The sequence below is a fragment of the Felis catus genome, chromosome A2, assembly GCF_018350175.1.
Source record: "Felis catus isolate Fca126 chromosome A2, F.catus_Fca126_mat1.0, whole genome shotgun sequence".
In the NCBI taxonomy this organism is placed as follows: domain Eukaryota; kingdom Metazoa; phylum Chordata; class Mammalia; order Carnivora; family Felidae; genus Felis; species Felis catus.
The window spans coordinates 124,126,566-124,143,472 of NC_058369.1; the positions used below are offsets into that span (position 1 = coordinate 124,126,566).

At 36.1% G+C, this 16,907-nt stretch overlaps 1 protein-coding gene across 13 annotated transcripts in view; it reads left to right on the forward strand.

Moving 5' to 3' along the window:
• The window catches only part of BBS9 (Bardet-Biedl syndrome 9), a 448,679-nt gene that overhangs the window by 98,987 nt on the left and 332,785 nt on the right, over nucleotides 1-16,907 (forward strand). For all 13 annotated transcript variants that reach the window (XM_045052590.1, XM_045052584.1, XM_045052588.1 and 10 more), the window contains one exon: nucleotides 11,420-11,594. In XM_045052590.1, coding sequence (XP_044908525.1) covers nucleotides 11,420-11,594 — 175 coding nt within the window. The remainder of the gene's footprint in view (nucleotides 1-11,419; nucleotides 11,595-16,907) is intronic.

A 16,907-nucleotide genomic window follows, 5' to 3' on the forward strand; every position in this document is an offset into this window, starting at 1 on the left:
TTGGTCAGTTCACAAGGTTGACAATCTATGATGATCAGTGAAATTCAAGAACCTGGAATCACTGTTTTTAGCAAGTAGTTTCACAAATAGAGATTGGAATTTCTGAACTGAACCATTTCCAACTTCCTGGTCACCTTTTGTTCTAACTTTCCCCTGAGATGTTTTCTACCCTTTTGTATCTAGGAAGTGAGACTTAATGGCTAAACTATCTGAGATACAGGTAAGTGTAGATACTAAGGAAAGTTAGTTTTTTAAAAAAATTATTATTATTATTTTTTAGCATGCAAATTTTGGGATTAAGACTGACATAATTCCTACCATGTTCCAGATACTAAACTGGGTATTTGGCATATGTTCCCTTTAATATTCATAGCAACCCAATGAGGTACAGAGGTTTGTGATAAGGTTTATTTTGCATTTGAAGAAACAGACTGAATTAAGCAAAGTAGTCAAAGCCACATAACTAGGTTGTGTCAGAGTCAGGATCCAAAACCTTATCATTTTTTTGTTGTTGTTGTTGTTCAAAATCATTGCTCTTTCCACTATATATTAATACTTTAATCTGCATTTGATACTTTTTCCAATTTGTTGTTTTATGGTATACAATCCTGCTCTGGGAATAGGTAATAGCCAGAGAGTCTCCTATTTACTATCCTTTTTTGGGTACTTTTCCTCTGGTAACAATCCCTTGTTTCATATTACCCAGAAAAAGACTTTGTACACAGAATTCTAATAATTACTAAAACTTTAGGGCTTAATCTGTGTATGTTTTTGAAGTTAGAGATTTATGAAATATTGATGGATCCAAAGATCATTCTATTCCTTTGGTATCCTCTTTGGGCTTCCCCAGTTCTCTATGGTTGAGTGTTTTTCACATTCATTTACATATTTTCCTTTTGGGGTCCTCTCAACCCTACCTTTATTTCCTGTGCCTTTCCATTAGAGTTTTCCTTCTTTTTTTTTTTTTTTTAAAGTGTGTTTGTTTATTTATTTAGGGAGAATGTGCACGTGTGCACAAGCAGGGAAGGGGCGGAGAGAGAGGGAGAGAGAGAATCCCAAGCAGGCTCTGCTCTAACAGTGCACTATTAGTGCAGAGTCTGACTTGGGGCTTGAACCCAAAACTGCGAGATTATGATCTGAGCTGAAATCAAGAGTCAGATGCCTGACTGAGCCACCCAGGCACCCCTAGAGTTTCTCTTTCTTAGGAGCTAAGTTATCCTTAACCTTTTCTCTTTCTTCAATATTTCTTAGTATATCTAATGTTGGACATACAATGAGTACTGTGATTTTTTACCATAGTACTAAGACCTAAAATAATTTAGAATTCTGGTGGCTCAGTTGGTCAAGCATCCGATTTCAGCTCAGGTCATGATCTCACAGTTTGTGAATTTGAGACCTGCATCGGGCTCTGTGCTGACAGTGCAGAGACTGGAGTCTACTTCAGATTCTGTGTCTCCCTCTCTCTGCCCCTACCCTGTTCATGCTCTGTCTCTCTCTCTCAAAATAAATAAACACTAAAAAAATAATTTAGAATTCCAATTATTATTATTTATTTAAATATTTATTTATTTTGAGGAAGAGAGTGTGCAAGCGGGAGAGGGGCAGAGAGAGGGAGAGAGTGTGAGAATCCCAAGCAGGCTTCGCACATCAGCATAGACCCCGATGTGGGGCTCGACCCCATGAACTGCGAGATTATGGCTTGAGCCGAAACCAAGAGTCAGACGCTTAACCGACTGAGCCACTCAGGTGCCCCTAGAATTCCAATTATTAAATGTCACATATTAAAACTATTTCAGGGCTTTTACTATACCATTTTTACTTTGGCACCATTCATTCATTCATTCATTCATTCATTCATTCAAATATTTATTGAGCTGTTGAGTTCTACTATATACTAGGGACTGTTTGGGGTAGGGAGATATGGTAAATAATGCATACTGCCAGATCTTAAGGTGTTTTCTTGTGAATATGGTGATATTGTTAAATATCTTGGCCCACTTGAGGATCATTGGCATCCTGGTACCTAGTACTACAGTCTGACATCGGTTTTTAATTTTGTGATGGTTTAGTTGATTTGAACAGATGTTTTGGGTCCCAACATATAAGGGATTAGTCTCAATACTGTGAACTAGATAATGAAAGTAAAATATCTTCAAGAATTTTATGCTTCATTTATGGAAGTTTGATATGGGAGAGAGAGATGCCAAATTTCACCATATCACCAGGAAAAATCTTGTTAGCACTAATAGTGAGTGATGCAGAATGTACTGAGGATAGAGGGAGACTGGGTTATTTATGCCTAGAGGGGATTGGAGAAGGCCTCGAAGTGATGGGGATGTGTCCTGAGATAGAGGATGTGTAGAAGGATTTTGTGATGTTAAGGAAGAGAGTGACACCTGAGATTAATTGAACTACACTAACAAATGCATAAGGACATTTAGGGCAGGCTTATGTTACCTGAAGTGTTTGGTGGTTGGGACTGGATGAGAGGGAGTAGTCAAAGTTCATTTGGCAGACACATTAAAGAGTTTTTTTGATTTCCTGCTTTTTAATTTATACTTATTTCTGGAGACACTGGAGTACCTTTGAAGCTTTTGAATGGGTTGATAACATGATTGTATATGTATATTAAGATGATGGCTTTGGTGTATTTGTTTTTATGAGTTTTATTAAAGATAAGGTATTTTAGCTGCTTCTTTTAGAAGAATCCAAGGAAATTTATTAGACCAAACAATGGTTAAATGGCACATCAAACTTTGTGATAAGAATTGACAGTTCAGGAAATTTAAAGTTACCGTTGTCTTTATCCCTAATTCTTTTTTATTTACTTTTTAAAAATTGTATGAGTTTAGATGAAGCTGAACCTCAGCTGGGAATTTCTTGCCTTTAGTTATTTTTTTCACAACCTAATTTAATTGGCTTGACTGACTCTAGTGTAGACTATAGTTTTTTTGTTCTTTCTTTGGATACACTCATGATTTTAGGATTAAGAGAGTTAACAATATATAAAAAGCAAATGTTTAGCTTTTGGGGTTATTGCTTTATGGGATGGATAATATTGCAAATGAAGAGTATTTGTACAAAATGAAGAGGTATTTAAAATGTTTTCTGTTTGTTAGTATTTTCTTTTGGTTTTTGGTTTCCTATCATGACTGACAGGAATTACCTTGAGACATCTACCTCACTTTGAAACTAGTTACTTAAAAATCTTATACCCCCAACATTATATTCTTTAAGGGTTTTTTTTTTTTTTTTTTTTTTTTTTATGAGAGAGAAGAAAAGAATGCTGCTAAGAAGCATCCTGTATGACATCATCTGTCTTGTCTTTCTTATGTCACTCAGGGTAATCCTGCATAAAACGTTAATAAAAGAGGTGAGGGAAGATTATAGATATGTGTGTGTTGGGGGAAGGATGTGGAGGCAGGGACAGTGCATTCCCAGATAGGGCTTTCTGGCACACTCATAATACGTTTCTTTTCTTTTTCTTTAAAAAAAATTTTTTTTTTAACGTGTATTTGTTATTGAGAGACATAGAGACAGAGAGAGACAGAGCATGAGCATGGGAGGGGCAGAGAGAGGGGGAGACACAGAATCCGAAACAGGCTCCAGGCTCTGAGCTGTCAGCACAGAGACCGATGCGGGGCTCAAACTCACGGACTGTGAGATCATGACCTGAGTTGAAGTCGGATGCCCAACCGACTGCGCCACCCAGGAGTCCTTCACACTCACAGTACATTTCTTTAGAGATTTTAATTGTGAGGGAAATTGCTGTTTTGGGGAAAGTAAACTTAAAATAGGCAAAAAATCATCTTGAATAGCCAGTAGTTCACACAGACCTAAGCTTTGAAAGATTTTCCATAGTTCTTAAATTCTTAAAGACCCTTTGCTTTGACAAAAAGGATAATTTTCCGATTGAGTACTCCTTCTTACATTAAACTTGCCCTTTTTGCTCTGAAGCACCTTTTTCCTCTCAGCTTAAAGGTTTTTTTTCACATGATTTGGTCTGTAAGGAAGAGGGCAATCCAATGATATTACTTACTTACCACTTATTGAATGCTTATCAGGATCAGGTGCTATATATTTTCATTGTATTTTACCTTATAGCAACATCATATAATCTTTTCATACCACTACTTTACAGTAAGGAAACTGGCAGAGCTTTCAGGGCTAAAATAAGGATGCAGCAACTCTGGTCTCAAGTTGTGGTTGTGACTTTGCCATCAGTTCCGATGAGCATCCCTGCCGTATTCATCAGCAGTCTCCCTCCACCTAACACCCTCCCCCAGAGTTCACCGTTCTCACTCCTCTCCCAAGGTAGTTCTCTTATGATCCATGTGTCTGTGCAGTGTGCCCTCTCTGCTTTTGTTTCTCTGATGGTCTGGCAAACTTTCTCAACCTGCAAGACCCAGGTGTTATCTCTGTTTTGAGGCTTTTCTTGATTCTTCCAGATGCTGTTAACCAAGTTGCATTGCCTGTTAACTTAGTCTAATATGCCTCTGTTCTTACATAATTATAATATTTAACTGGTTAACTCCCATATTCACTGACCTTTCTGAGGGTGGCAGCTGTGGCTCTCCTAGCATGTACTAGGTGTAACAGTGAATGTTTGTGGAATTTGTTCATTGAATGTGAGTTCTGGAGAATGTTATCAGACCTTTCATGATCATTACATTGAACAAAGTAATTCACCCAATATCTTATGCAAGTGATAATATAATGTTTAGGGCCTTCATTTAAACTCTAACATTGCATTCATATTGAATCCATCACATATAATGCTAATTTAACGAATGGTTGTAATTTCGTTATAATATGTTATTAAACTTGTTCACAGTTTAAGGGGAAAATTGTGATAAATAGCTTGGTCGAACACACACTAGTGGTCTTTGTAAGGCTATTAAAGTACCTATTAAAATGAGACACATTAAAATGTCAAAAGGCAAGTTCATAGGAAGAGTTAGTATGTAGACTCAACTTTTATTTTCTTGAGTCTTAAAGTAATTAGTCTCATGAAGTTATTTATTGGGGGAAACTCTTGAATAATAGTTGAGAATTTGTGTAATTTTTCCCTGGTACATATTTAAAAATATTAGCTATTTAGCTCAACACATGTGTTCTATTTGTTGATTTCCTCTGTTTGGTTAGGGCTTTAAATTTTATTTATTTATATATAACTAAGGTTTTAAACTTAGAATCTCCTTGAATATTACATTATTATCAGACACTAATTGCTTTTAGAATGCTCAAATAAAAAAATATGAGGGAGAGAGTAATAAGAAAGAAGCTAGCTATTCTTTCATTCATTTAATTGCCAATTATTAGTTATTAAGCATAATCAAATAGTATCATGTATTTCAAAATTATGGTAGTTTTATTTATATGATATGAATTAAAAAGTACAAAAATGCTTTAAGAAATAAAAAATAAAACAGGTTAAAATAAAAAAAAGTACAAAAATGATATTTAATGGTGAATTTAAAATCCTGCAAGCTCTAGGGACTCCTGGGTGGCTCAGTCGGCTGAGTGTCTGACTCAGCTCAGGTCATGATCTCACAGTTCGTGGGTTCGAGCCTCATGTCGGGTGCTGTGCTGACATCTCAGAGCCTGGAGCCTGCTTCAGATTCTGTGTCTCCCTCTCTTTCTGCCTCTCCCCTGCTCATACTCTGTCTCTGTCTCAAAAATAAACATTAAAAATTTTTTTTAAATCCTGCAAGCCCTAGAAATGCATCCACCATTTGTTTTTAGGTCAGTATCTGTTGAAATTCTGCCCTTAACATTTTTATGTCCTTGCTCATAGCAAGCATGTTGTATGATTTTTGAGTTAGGTTTGCAATAAAGATTAATGAGTTAGTGTTTCAGTTTTTCTGTAACAACAACAACAAAAATTTTTCCGTGTGTGCATGTGTAAAAGGAGCAAGCGGAAGTTCCACAGACTGTTGGACTCTTCTGTTCTTATGTATCAGTCTCTTGATGTTTCCTGTCTGCCTTTTTGACTACCTATACAGCTGTTTTTCATGTGTTTTTCAGGCTTGGAGAAAGACCAAGTATTTTTGACAGCTGCACACTGAAGTGCAATATATGCTTGGCCACAGGTCACATTTGCATTTCTTCACTTGTATTTTTACTCAATGTGTAAAAGAAATATGAGCATAGAGAGATTCAGAAAACATGTAGCATGCTGAGTAATGGTAGTCTTCTTTTATGTATGCCATTCTACTTTGCTGTGTAGATTCCACAGGAAGAAAAAGACAGCAGAGAAATGGAGGAAATGGTGTTCAGGACTGCCCACCATGGGGCCCTTGTTGCTATAATAGTGAATGATGGAAAGTGCTCTGGGTCATGCATGGTAAAAAGAACTTGTGAGCATGGGGACACACACACATGCACGCATGCATGCACACACAGTGCTACACACCACTTTAATGAATAGATTATAATTTAGTAGAGAAAACTGTTAATTAAACAGTCAGTTCAACATGTTTGTGCATCATGTTAAAGCTTGGCTACATGATATTTTAACATCAGGAAATGAAACACAGTATTTATTGTGTTCATTTTGCAAGGCTGCCATAATAGAACTTTCGTGCCTCCATCTCCCCATCCCTACAGACACGAAATTTTTCTTTGCCTTTGAAAATGAAAAGAGAATGATTTTTAATACCCTTTCAAAATGATTTTGCTAAGTCCTTTCTCAACTCTTTCCCAGATCTCGCAAATAAGGTTTGAAATCACAATGATTAGTTTTTTCTCATCATGGTTAAAGATCAATAGGATAAATATCCAGATTTTAAATTCTGATGAAATCTCCAACCTTCCTAATTATTTCAACTTTAAAAGCTATTTTATTTTTCTCTGTATAGTTAAGTCATCATTTTTGAGGAAGCATCATTAAGGTATTGTCATCTTTTCAATCTACTGCTTGCTTTTACGTTTCATGCCCTGTTGGTAAAACTTGTTGCATTGCACTAGGTCAAGTCTAATTGCTTCTGCGTCTTCTTCTAGTAAGTTCCTTTTCCCTCCCCAAAACTTTCTCTACTCATACCTTTGAATGCTCTTCATTATCCCTATCCTTCTCAGTCTAGGGATACATCCTACCTCATGAAATCTTTCTCAGACTGTTCACTGTAATGAAGCTCTTTGATGGTCTGTAGTACTTAGTCTGTTTCACATCACTTCGATTTTATATGTTAGCTTATGTTAATTTTTAAAATGGATCTAGTGTGGTATAATGGAGCCTCCTCGGGAACATGTAAGATATAACAGAGTGAGATTTCATTTGAGTCCTAGCTCTGTCATTTTCTCACTCTTTGGCATGAGGCAAATTATTTAAGCTCTGTGGTTTTCAGTCTTCTCATGTCAAATGGGACTGTTGTTTGCCTTTTGGAGTTATTAAAGATTATAGCTAATTTGCTGGGTAAATGTTTAGTACAAAGGAAGGAATAGAACAGGTGCTCAGTAAATGTCAATAGTAATTTTTATTCCTGTTTTTCTATATTTCTTACAGCTCCTAATAGAATACTGAGCATGTGGTAAGGACTCTTTGAGTACAGTTCAGGGCTAGGTCATTTAAATAGCTCCTGAAATCCTATCGGTTTTATGAAGGCTTCCTGTTGGCTGTGTTTTATCAGAACTACAAAACTTTCATGGCTTCTCTGGACTGTTCTTTCTGTTCCCATTATCTGTAAGGGGAGCCTTTGGTATGTATTCTGAAGTGGCTTCCAAAGCAGCGATTTGAAGGATTTATTTATTTATTTTTGAGTAATGTTTTGGATTGATCCCTACATTTTTCTAAATATCAGCAGCCAGGATTGTAATAAATAAAGCATTTTTCACATACTTCAAATGCAGTATGTGAAACACATAGAATAAAATCTCAGCCAATCTGAACTTTAGATGAATAAATTATTTTGCCTAGCTTACTTCAGTTTAAGAGACATTTATTAGTGCATCTGTTATGTGCCAGGCATTTTATCGCTGTTGGATTTACAAAGATGAGTAAGACATGGCTCCTGCCTTTGCGTTTAGTTTAGGGTGAACAAGAAACACAAAAACAGATCATTTCCATTGATGATTAGTTGTAAGATGGAGGTGAGGATGGGATCACACGTGGAGGGTGGTTGAGGGGGAAAGAGATGAGCCTAATGTTGTGATGTCTCTCAGAGGACAAATGGGTTGATTGACTTGATTCAGGGCCGGAGTGGCTCAAGGTGGCTTCAGTATTTATGGAATTTATTCCCTGAAATGTTCCCAGGTAGGTTTGGCTCCAAGTGAGACCTGATACTGTGGCTCAAACATGTCTTCCATGGCCTTCTCTTAATTGTTCCTTTGCAAAAGCCAAATGACCTCTGTGGTTTGAGACTTTTATCTTCCTCACATATTCCTCAGGGGGAAGAGTACGTTTTTCTCTAGTTCTAGCTAAACCCAGAAAGTTAATTTTAGCTGTAAATTATACCTATCCCTGAACCAATCACTGTGATTAGTGAGACACTAATTGGTAAGCCAGGGCCTATTGTCAAGCTTAGAATATAGTTAGTCTTCTTCATATCTCATGACTAGAGATAGGAAGAGAGGAGAATGGATGACCAAGAGGCTGCCAGCAGATGTTCATTAGACCAGGAGAATAAATGTAAGATTTTTTTGGGGAAAGGTCATAATATAAGCAAAATCAAGGAACCATACACCATTATGATGTATGTGGGAATCAGCAGGTAGTTAAACATTAATACACATGTAGTATGAGACTTAGAAAATACTTATAAAGTTAATAATGTGATGGAGTATTTGCCACCTACTGGATTTAGTTTTCATCCATTACTTCATTTAATTCTCACAAAAGCTAACTAAGGTAGGTGTGCCATCTTGCAGATAGGGAGACTTGAGCCGGGAGCCCACAGCTAATAATTGGTGGAGTTAGACTCAAAGCCCAGATTATCTGACTCTGGAGGCAGCCCATGTGGACATTGCAGTATAAACACTCTCTTCTATATTGCTAGAATTTCAGGAAATAAGACTTCATATAGTGCCATGCTAAGGAGCCAAGTTTTCTCTGGGGCTCAAGTTTTTTTCAAGCTCTAGCTCTTTGTTTTACCATGCTAAGGCAGTGGTTGTCAAACTTTAGCATGCATCAGATAGCCTCTAGGGCTTGGTAAAACCTAGAATTGCTGGACCCTATCACTAGAGTTTCTGATTTAGTAGAGCTAGAGAGGAGCCCTAGAATTTGCATTTCCAAGATGATGCTGATGCTGGTGGTCTTGGAACCTACATTATAAGGACCACTTATTTTAGGTCTTTGGGAGTCTGAAGATTTGTAGTTCAGTGACATTCAACATACTGAAATGAATTCAAATTTTGTTGGCACTTCTACTTGGAAATACACATACTCTGACCTCATATTCTTTAATAATACAGACATCAAGAATACATTTTGGCTACAGTAATATTCGCCATCAAAGGTCAGAGTCATTGCATAATTTTTTTATTGATTGGATTTCTTTTGTCTCTGATTCCTTTTTTTTTTTTCTTTTTTTTTGTCTCTCTGATTCTTGACTTATTAAGATTAAATTTATTGTTCTCCTCCCCGGTCCCACTCAATTCACTAATGTTCAGTTCCCTCTCTGATTGTTAAGAAAGTGCATTTATATACAAAAGGTATATATTTAAACGCTTTATTTTGTCTATATTTTTATTGTGAAGAAATTTGAATTCCAGAAAAAGTAACATGAACACCATATTTCCACCATCTAGAGTCAATAGTTGTCAATGTATATATGCATGTGTATACAACACAGATGTTTTCTAACGAACCACTTAAAAGTAAGGTACAGATCTTGTGCTACTTCACTCATAAATATTATAGCATATATCTCCCAATAAAGAACGTTCTCTTTCATAATCATAATACCATGATCACACTTAAGAAACTTAACAGTTCCTAATTTTTTTTTTAACATGTGGTCATATTCCAATTACCCCAGTTGTTCCAATCTTTAGGTTCAGGTAAGTTCTGTGTTATTTACAATACAGACATTTGAATGCATTAACAAAGATGCAAAATTAATGATGGTTTAAATAAGAAATAAGAAAGATAAGGAGATAAAGTGGTCCAGGGCTGTAGTGGGGGTGGGGAGGGGGAGGAGTCTGTTATCTTCAATATGTGCCTTCTTTCTGTGAGGCCAAGATAGCTATTCCAGCCCCACCATCATGCTGGGAACAGCAGAGAGAAGTGTATACTCAGTCCTTTTAAGGGCATATCTGGATGTTGTACATATCACCTCTGCTCCTATCTCACTGGCAAGAACATAATCATATAATTATATCTATAATAGGCTTGTATCTGAAATAGGAAAGTAAGCTTGTGTGCTGCATGGCCATGTGTCTAGTGATAATTCAGGTATCAAAAGAATGGCTACTAGAGGAAACAGCATCTCTGGCACAAGTTTTTTTTTTTTTTTTTTTTTTTTTTTTTTTTTTTTTTTTTGGCAAATGACTGAGCAATACCAAAGTATATTAAATCCATTTAATAACTCCTAATACCTTATAATACGACATTTCTCTTTTTCAGATGGATAGGGCTAGTAATTGCTCCTACTCGGAGCCCAGACTGAGCCCAGACTGTTAGCCTTTTTTGAGTTATTTGATATGTATTTTATAGATGTTTTGTCTGTTTCTAGGGCAGGAAACAATTCAATCAGTGAATGGTATTTTTCAATATTAGTATTTTTCATTTCTAGTAGTAGTTAACACTGTGATTTGTGTACAACTAGTGCCTAATACATGTCTGTGGATTTGATCTGTTGTGTTTAACTGATGTGTAAGTATGAGATTGACCTATAAAGAAGAGAAGTAGCCTCTGCTAAACAGTTTTATTTCTGATTTTGGAAAAAATGATATCTTACAAGGGTCATGATTTTTCTTAGAGGTTATCTATCTTGAGCTAGAGATTTTAGCATTATAGTAAATGAAAATAAGTATACTTAAAATTATAGATATAGACATCTGAATAATTTAAAAATTGGGAAATGTATATATACTGATATATAGTAATCTGATAGCTTTATCAGTTTGTAATTTAAAATTTAAGCTGCTTGGGGCGCCTGGGTGGCGCAGTCGGTTAAGCGTCCGACTTCAGCCAGGTTACGATCTCGCGGTCCGTGAGTTCGAGCCCCGCATCAGGCTCTGGGCTGATGGCTCAGAGCCGGGAGCCTGTTTCCGATTCTGTGTCTCCCTCTCTCTGCCCCTCCCCCGTTCATGCTCTGTCTCTCTCTGTCCTAAAAATAAATAAACGTTGAAAAAAAAATTTAAAATTTAAGCTGCTTGTATTGACCCTGGGGATAAATTAACTATGACATATTTGTGATGGATAGTGATAAATGAAAACCATTATAAAAAGGTCACCTAATTTCCTCTAATTTTTCTTTAGGTCGAGATTTAATTTGTATCCAGTCTATGGACGGGATGCTGATGGTGTTTGAACAGGAAAGCTATGCTTTTGGGAGATTTCTCCCTGGTTCTCTTTTACCTGGCCCTCTTGCTTACAGTTCTCGTACTGATTCCTTCATTACTGTCTCTTCCTGTCGACAAGTGGAAAGTTACAAGTAAGTTTGGATGTTGAATCTTTGGAATCATGACTTTTGGTGTGTATATTGCTGATTAATTTTTTTTTTTTTTTTACAAAAAGCTGAATATTAAAAAAAGACTAGTTTCTTTGATAAAATTGTAATTGTGGTGATTTAGAGGATATCATTTATATGTTGTAAAATATTTGAAAGGCAGTATAGTGTAGAGATTGATAAAGGATTTGGAGAGAGGTCGACCTGACTGGAATCCTCATTTTTCTATGAGCAGCTGTTTGATGGTCAGTGTCCTTATCCTGGCTGTAAAGGGGATAATAATGGCTATTTATTTATTTATTTATTTATTTTTTGGCTTTTAAAGTTTTTCTCATAATTCCAGGTGGTTAACATAGAGCATTATATTAGTTTCAGGTATATAATATAGTGATTCAACAATTCGTGCATCACCCAGTGCTCATCACAAGTGTACTTCTTAATCCCCATCACCTATTTAACCTGTCCCCCAACCTCACTCCTCTCTGGTAACCATCAGTTTGTTCTCTGTAATTAAGAGCCTGTTTCTTGATCTGTCTCTCTCTTTTTTCCCTCTGCTCATTTGTTTTGTTTCTTAAATTCTGCATATGAGTGAAGTCATATGGTATTTTGTCTTTCCCTGACTTATTTCACTTAGTATTTTACTCTTTAGCTCCATCCATGCCATTGCAAATGGCAAGATTCCGTTCTTTTTAATGGCTGAATAATATTCCATTGTACTTCTCTCTATACACACACACACACACACACACACACACACACACACACACATATATACATACTGTATCTTTTTTATTCATTCATCAAAAGATGAACACTTGGGCTGCTTCGATATCTTGTATATTGTAAATGATTCTGCTATAAACATAGGGTGTATGTATCTCTTTGCATTAGTGTCTTTGTATTCTTTGAGTAAATATCCAGTAGTATGATTGCTGGATCATAGAGCATAGTTCTATTTTTAACCTTTATAAATTTTTTTGACTTTTTGAGAAACCTCCATACTGTTTTCCAGAGTGGCTGCTCCAGTGGGCATTCCCACCAACAGTGCAAGAGGGTACCTTTTGCTCCACATCCTTGTCAACACCTTTTGTTTATTGTGTTGTTGATTTTAGCCATTTTGATAGATGTGAGGTGATACTTCATTGTAGTTTTGATTTGCATTTCCCTGATGGTAAGTGATGATGAATATCTTTTCACATGTCTGTTGGCCATCTGTAGGTATTCTGTGGAGAAATGTCTGTTTACATCTTCTCATTTTGTAATTGGATTATTTGTTTTTTGAAGGTTGAGTTTTATAAGTTCTTTATATATTTTGGATACTAAGCCTATCGTATATGTTATTTACAAATACCTTCATCCGTTTTGTAGGTTGCCCTTTAGTTTGTTGATCGTTTCCTTTGCTGTGCAGAGGCTTTTTATTTTGATGTAGTCCCAATAGTTGAATTTTGCTATTGTTTCCTTTGCCTCAGGAGACATATCTAAAAAGAAGTTGCTACAGCTGATGTCAAAAAGGTTACTGCCTTTGTTCTCTTCTAGAATTTTTATGGTCTCAGTCCTCACATTTAGGTCTTTAGTCCATTTTGAATTTATTTCTGTGTATGATGTAAGAAAGTGGCCCAGTTTCTTTTGCATGTCACTCTCTAGTTTTCCCAACACTATTTGTTGAAGAGACTTTTTCCCATTGGACATTCTTTTCTGCTTTGTCAAAGATTAATTGCCCATGAAGTTGTGGGAATAATGGCTATTTTGAACAAGCTTGTTAAAAGGATTGAATGTATGTCAAGTTGCCACCCCATAGAAAATGCTGATTAATTGTTGTGACTATCCCTGAATTAAAAATAATAGAGTACAGTATGAGTGAAAAAAGCCAGATACAAAGATGCGTATATGGAATGATTTTTATAAAAAATATGTGACATAGAAAGAATACTGGCAAGAAATACAAGTGTTATTATGAATATTTTTAAAGAATAATTCATAGTAGAAATGAAGTACGAAAATGACCGTATGAAAACCAATGATCGTTTTTGCTAGAAATTCTTACTGATTTGGGGGAACTGTGTTTGAGAGAGACTTTTGTCTCCTCTACCAGCTAAATTTCAATAAAAATCAAGATTTTGAGTTTTTGGAGGGTATGTTTTTTGTTGGATGGGAGAATAGGGAAAAGAAAGTACAAATTCATGCTGGGAAAAGAAACAGACTTGGAGGATTATGGTATCTTCAGTAACTTTATTGTTGTTATCGTACTGATGGCAATATTTAGAACTTAACATCTAGGCAACACTTCATTATAGATTTTCATTTTATTATTTTTGGTTGCATGATTTTTCCCAAGGAGGGAAGAAAATAGAAATTCATCAGGCAACAGCTATAAATTTTTGTCTACATGTTTCAATATTGTGCAAATAGCAAGTTAATGTACTATCCCGTTCATAAGTGGAAATCTACCTTTTGTGAATTATTGTCAAGGTTTCTTAGATTCAAAACTCTGAACATAAGCAAATGTTTGTGACTAAGCAGAAGTTAACTGATGGAGGTAGTATATCATTATATTATATTCCTTCTAAAGAAGGAATGGCTCTTGTCCAAAGGGGACGAATGAATTGTGGCATTGCTACTGGTAAGAAATAAAATATACTTATTTTGAGAGGTTGAGAAAAATATCTGTATAATTCATTCAAGCCTGCCAGAGCTTAAGCAATATTGAGGAGATCTGCTTTTCAGTTTTCCACCCAGGTCTCTGCCTCAACTCCTGCCAAGTAGGGATACTGGCAGTGCTATGCTGGGGTCACAATACAAAGATTTGAATGCTCCATGACTTAGTCTTTGAAATATGTGCCTAGGAATTCATTTGGTAATAACTCCAGGAGTGACTGGATGAGGAAGCAATGTGTAGGTTTCCTTAATGTGTAAGTTTAATCTCAAAGAAGCTCACTCTCTTTGAACTATGGTAATTTACCAACATACCAATCTATTAAGTCTATCTCCATCTAGGACTAAAAATGCACACCATATCCATTATGTGGATCTTTTATAATGGTAAAAATGCATGGGATATGTGATTATTGTGAAATGATGACAATTAAGAGGATTTATAATGTTAAATAGTATATCACATATATGCTTTCAAGTTTAATAGATTAAATTAAATGATAATCACTGGTGCTATTTAGGATTGGAGGAAGCATGAAAACTGTAGGTTTGTTCTTTTGAGGCTTCATCTATTTATACTCAGTTAATAGAATGTAATCAGTTAATATGAAAGGCTTATAAGACATAATTTGTTTTCACTTTTGATACTGATATTTAATTACTTTAAAGCAAGCTCAATTATATTCAGATAGGAATAATGAAGGCTGTGAATCTCAAACTTTAGTCTGCATGAGGATCACGTGGTCAGCCTGTTACAAAATGCACGTTTATAGATTCACAATTGCCAGTACACTCGATTTTGATTTAGTAGTTTTGGAGATAAGACCCAGGAATCATCATTGCAAACACTTACTCTAGGTGATTCTAATTCAAGAATACACTTTGAGCATTGTTTTTCTTTTGAAGTGAGAGAATTGTTTGCTTTTTAAGGGGGGTGGAAGGGGCTTAGGTACCACCATTCTCTTAGCAATGTTTGTCTAAATTTTGGATTGTCTTTTTGGATTATCTCTTTTTCTTTCCTTTACTTGTCAGAGTTATTTAGTCAGTAAATCCTCATGCTTCTACTTTTTTTCCCTTTTGTATTCAGCCTTTGCTTCCCATTTCCATTGGCATTCAGGCCTTTATTTCCTCACTTGGATTTCTGATTTTCTTCTGATCTAGACCTGGAAGGATCCTTCTTATAATCTACCCTTTTAAAATACCTCTTTAAGATAAGTTTTGTTTCCCATTAAAAAATTGAAAGCTTCATATCTTGACATTCAGTGATCTGTATGATCTGGTCACATTTTTCCTTCATTGATGTGGACATTCAGATTTGGAAGCGACTTTTAAAGTTAACTGGTTCAGTTATCCTCATTTTTTTCACCTCCTTGATATATTATTGCCTAAAACACTGATTTTTGCCAAATACCATATATTGCCTTCTTGTATTCTGCTGAAATATTCCAGAGTATGTCTTGCTTTATCAGATTCCTGAGAGCAGAATCTATCTTAAACATCTGTTCACTGACTGAATAAGTTAGTTCATTTATTCAATTATTCATTCAGCAAATATTTTTCAAGAGGCTTCTTTGTGTCAAACACTATGCCAACTACCAGAAATGCAGAGTTAGATAAGAGCTGTCTCTTGTATTCAAACAGTACGCCAGCAAGTGTGGGAGGTGGCAAGTCAGTCAACTGAGTTTACTGTGATAGAGGCTCTAGTGAGCTGTGCATAGGATACTGAGGAGGCCTAGAGGTGGGACCTCTCAGTAGGAGTTCAGTGGAGGGAGGTTCCCTGAAGAAGTATACCTATGATGAACTTTATTTTCTCTCCTTCTCTTTGCTACACATCTTTCGCCACACTCCTACATGTACCTAGTACATTGCTAAGTAGATGAGAGGCTTTCGATAAGTGTTTTAAAATGTACTTGTAGTTAGACCAATGGAAGAGAATAGAAACGACAGAATAGACCCACAAAAGTATGGCCAACTCATCTTTGACAAAGCAGGAATGAATATCCTTTAATATCTCTTTAATAAATGGTGCTGGGAGAACTGGGCAGCAACATGCAGAAGAATGAAATTAGACCACTTTCTTACACCATTCACAAAAATAAACTCAAAATGGATAAAGGACCTGAATGTGAGACAGGAAACCATCAAAACACTAGAGAAGAAAGCAGGAAAAGACCTCTGTGACCTTAGCCGCAGCAATTTCTTACTTGACACATCCCCAAAGGCAAGGGAATTAAAAGCAAAAATGAACTATTGGGACCTCATGAAGACAAAAAGCTTCTGCACAGCAAAGGAAACCATCAACAAAACTAAAAGGCAACCAATGGAATGGGAAAAGATATTTGCAAATGACATATCGGACAAAGGGCTAGTATCCAAAATCTATAAAGAGCTCACCAAACTCCACACCCGAAAAACAAATAACCCAGTGAAGAAATGGGCAGAAAACATGAATAGACACTTCTCTAAAGAAGACATCTGGATGGCCAACAGGCACATGAAAAGATGCTCAACGTCGCTCCTCATCAGGGAAATACAAATCAAAACCACACTCAGATATCACCTCACGCCAGTCAGAGTGGCCAAAATGAACAAATCAGGAGACTATAGATGCTGGAGAGGATGTGGAGAAACGGGAACCCTCTTGCA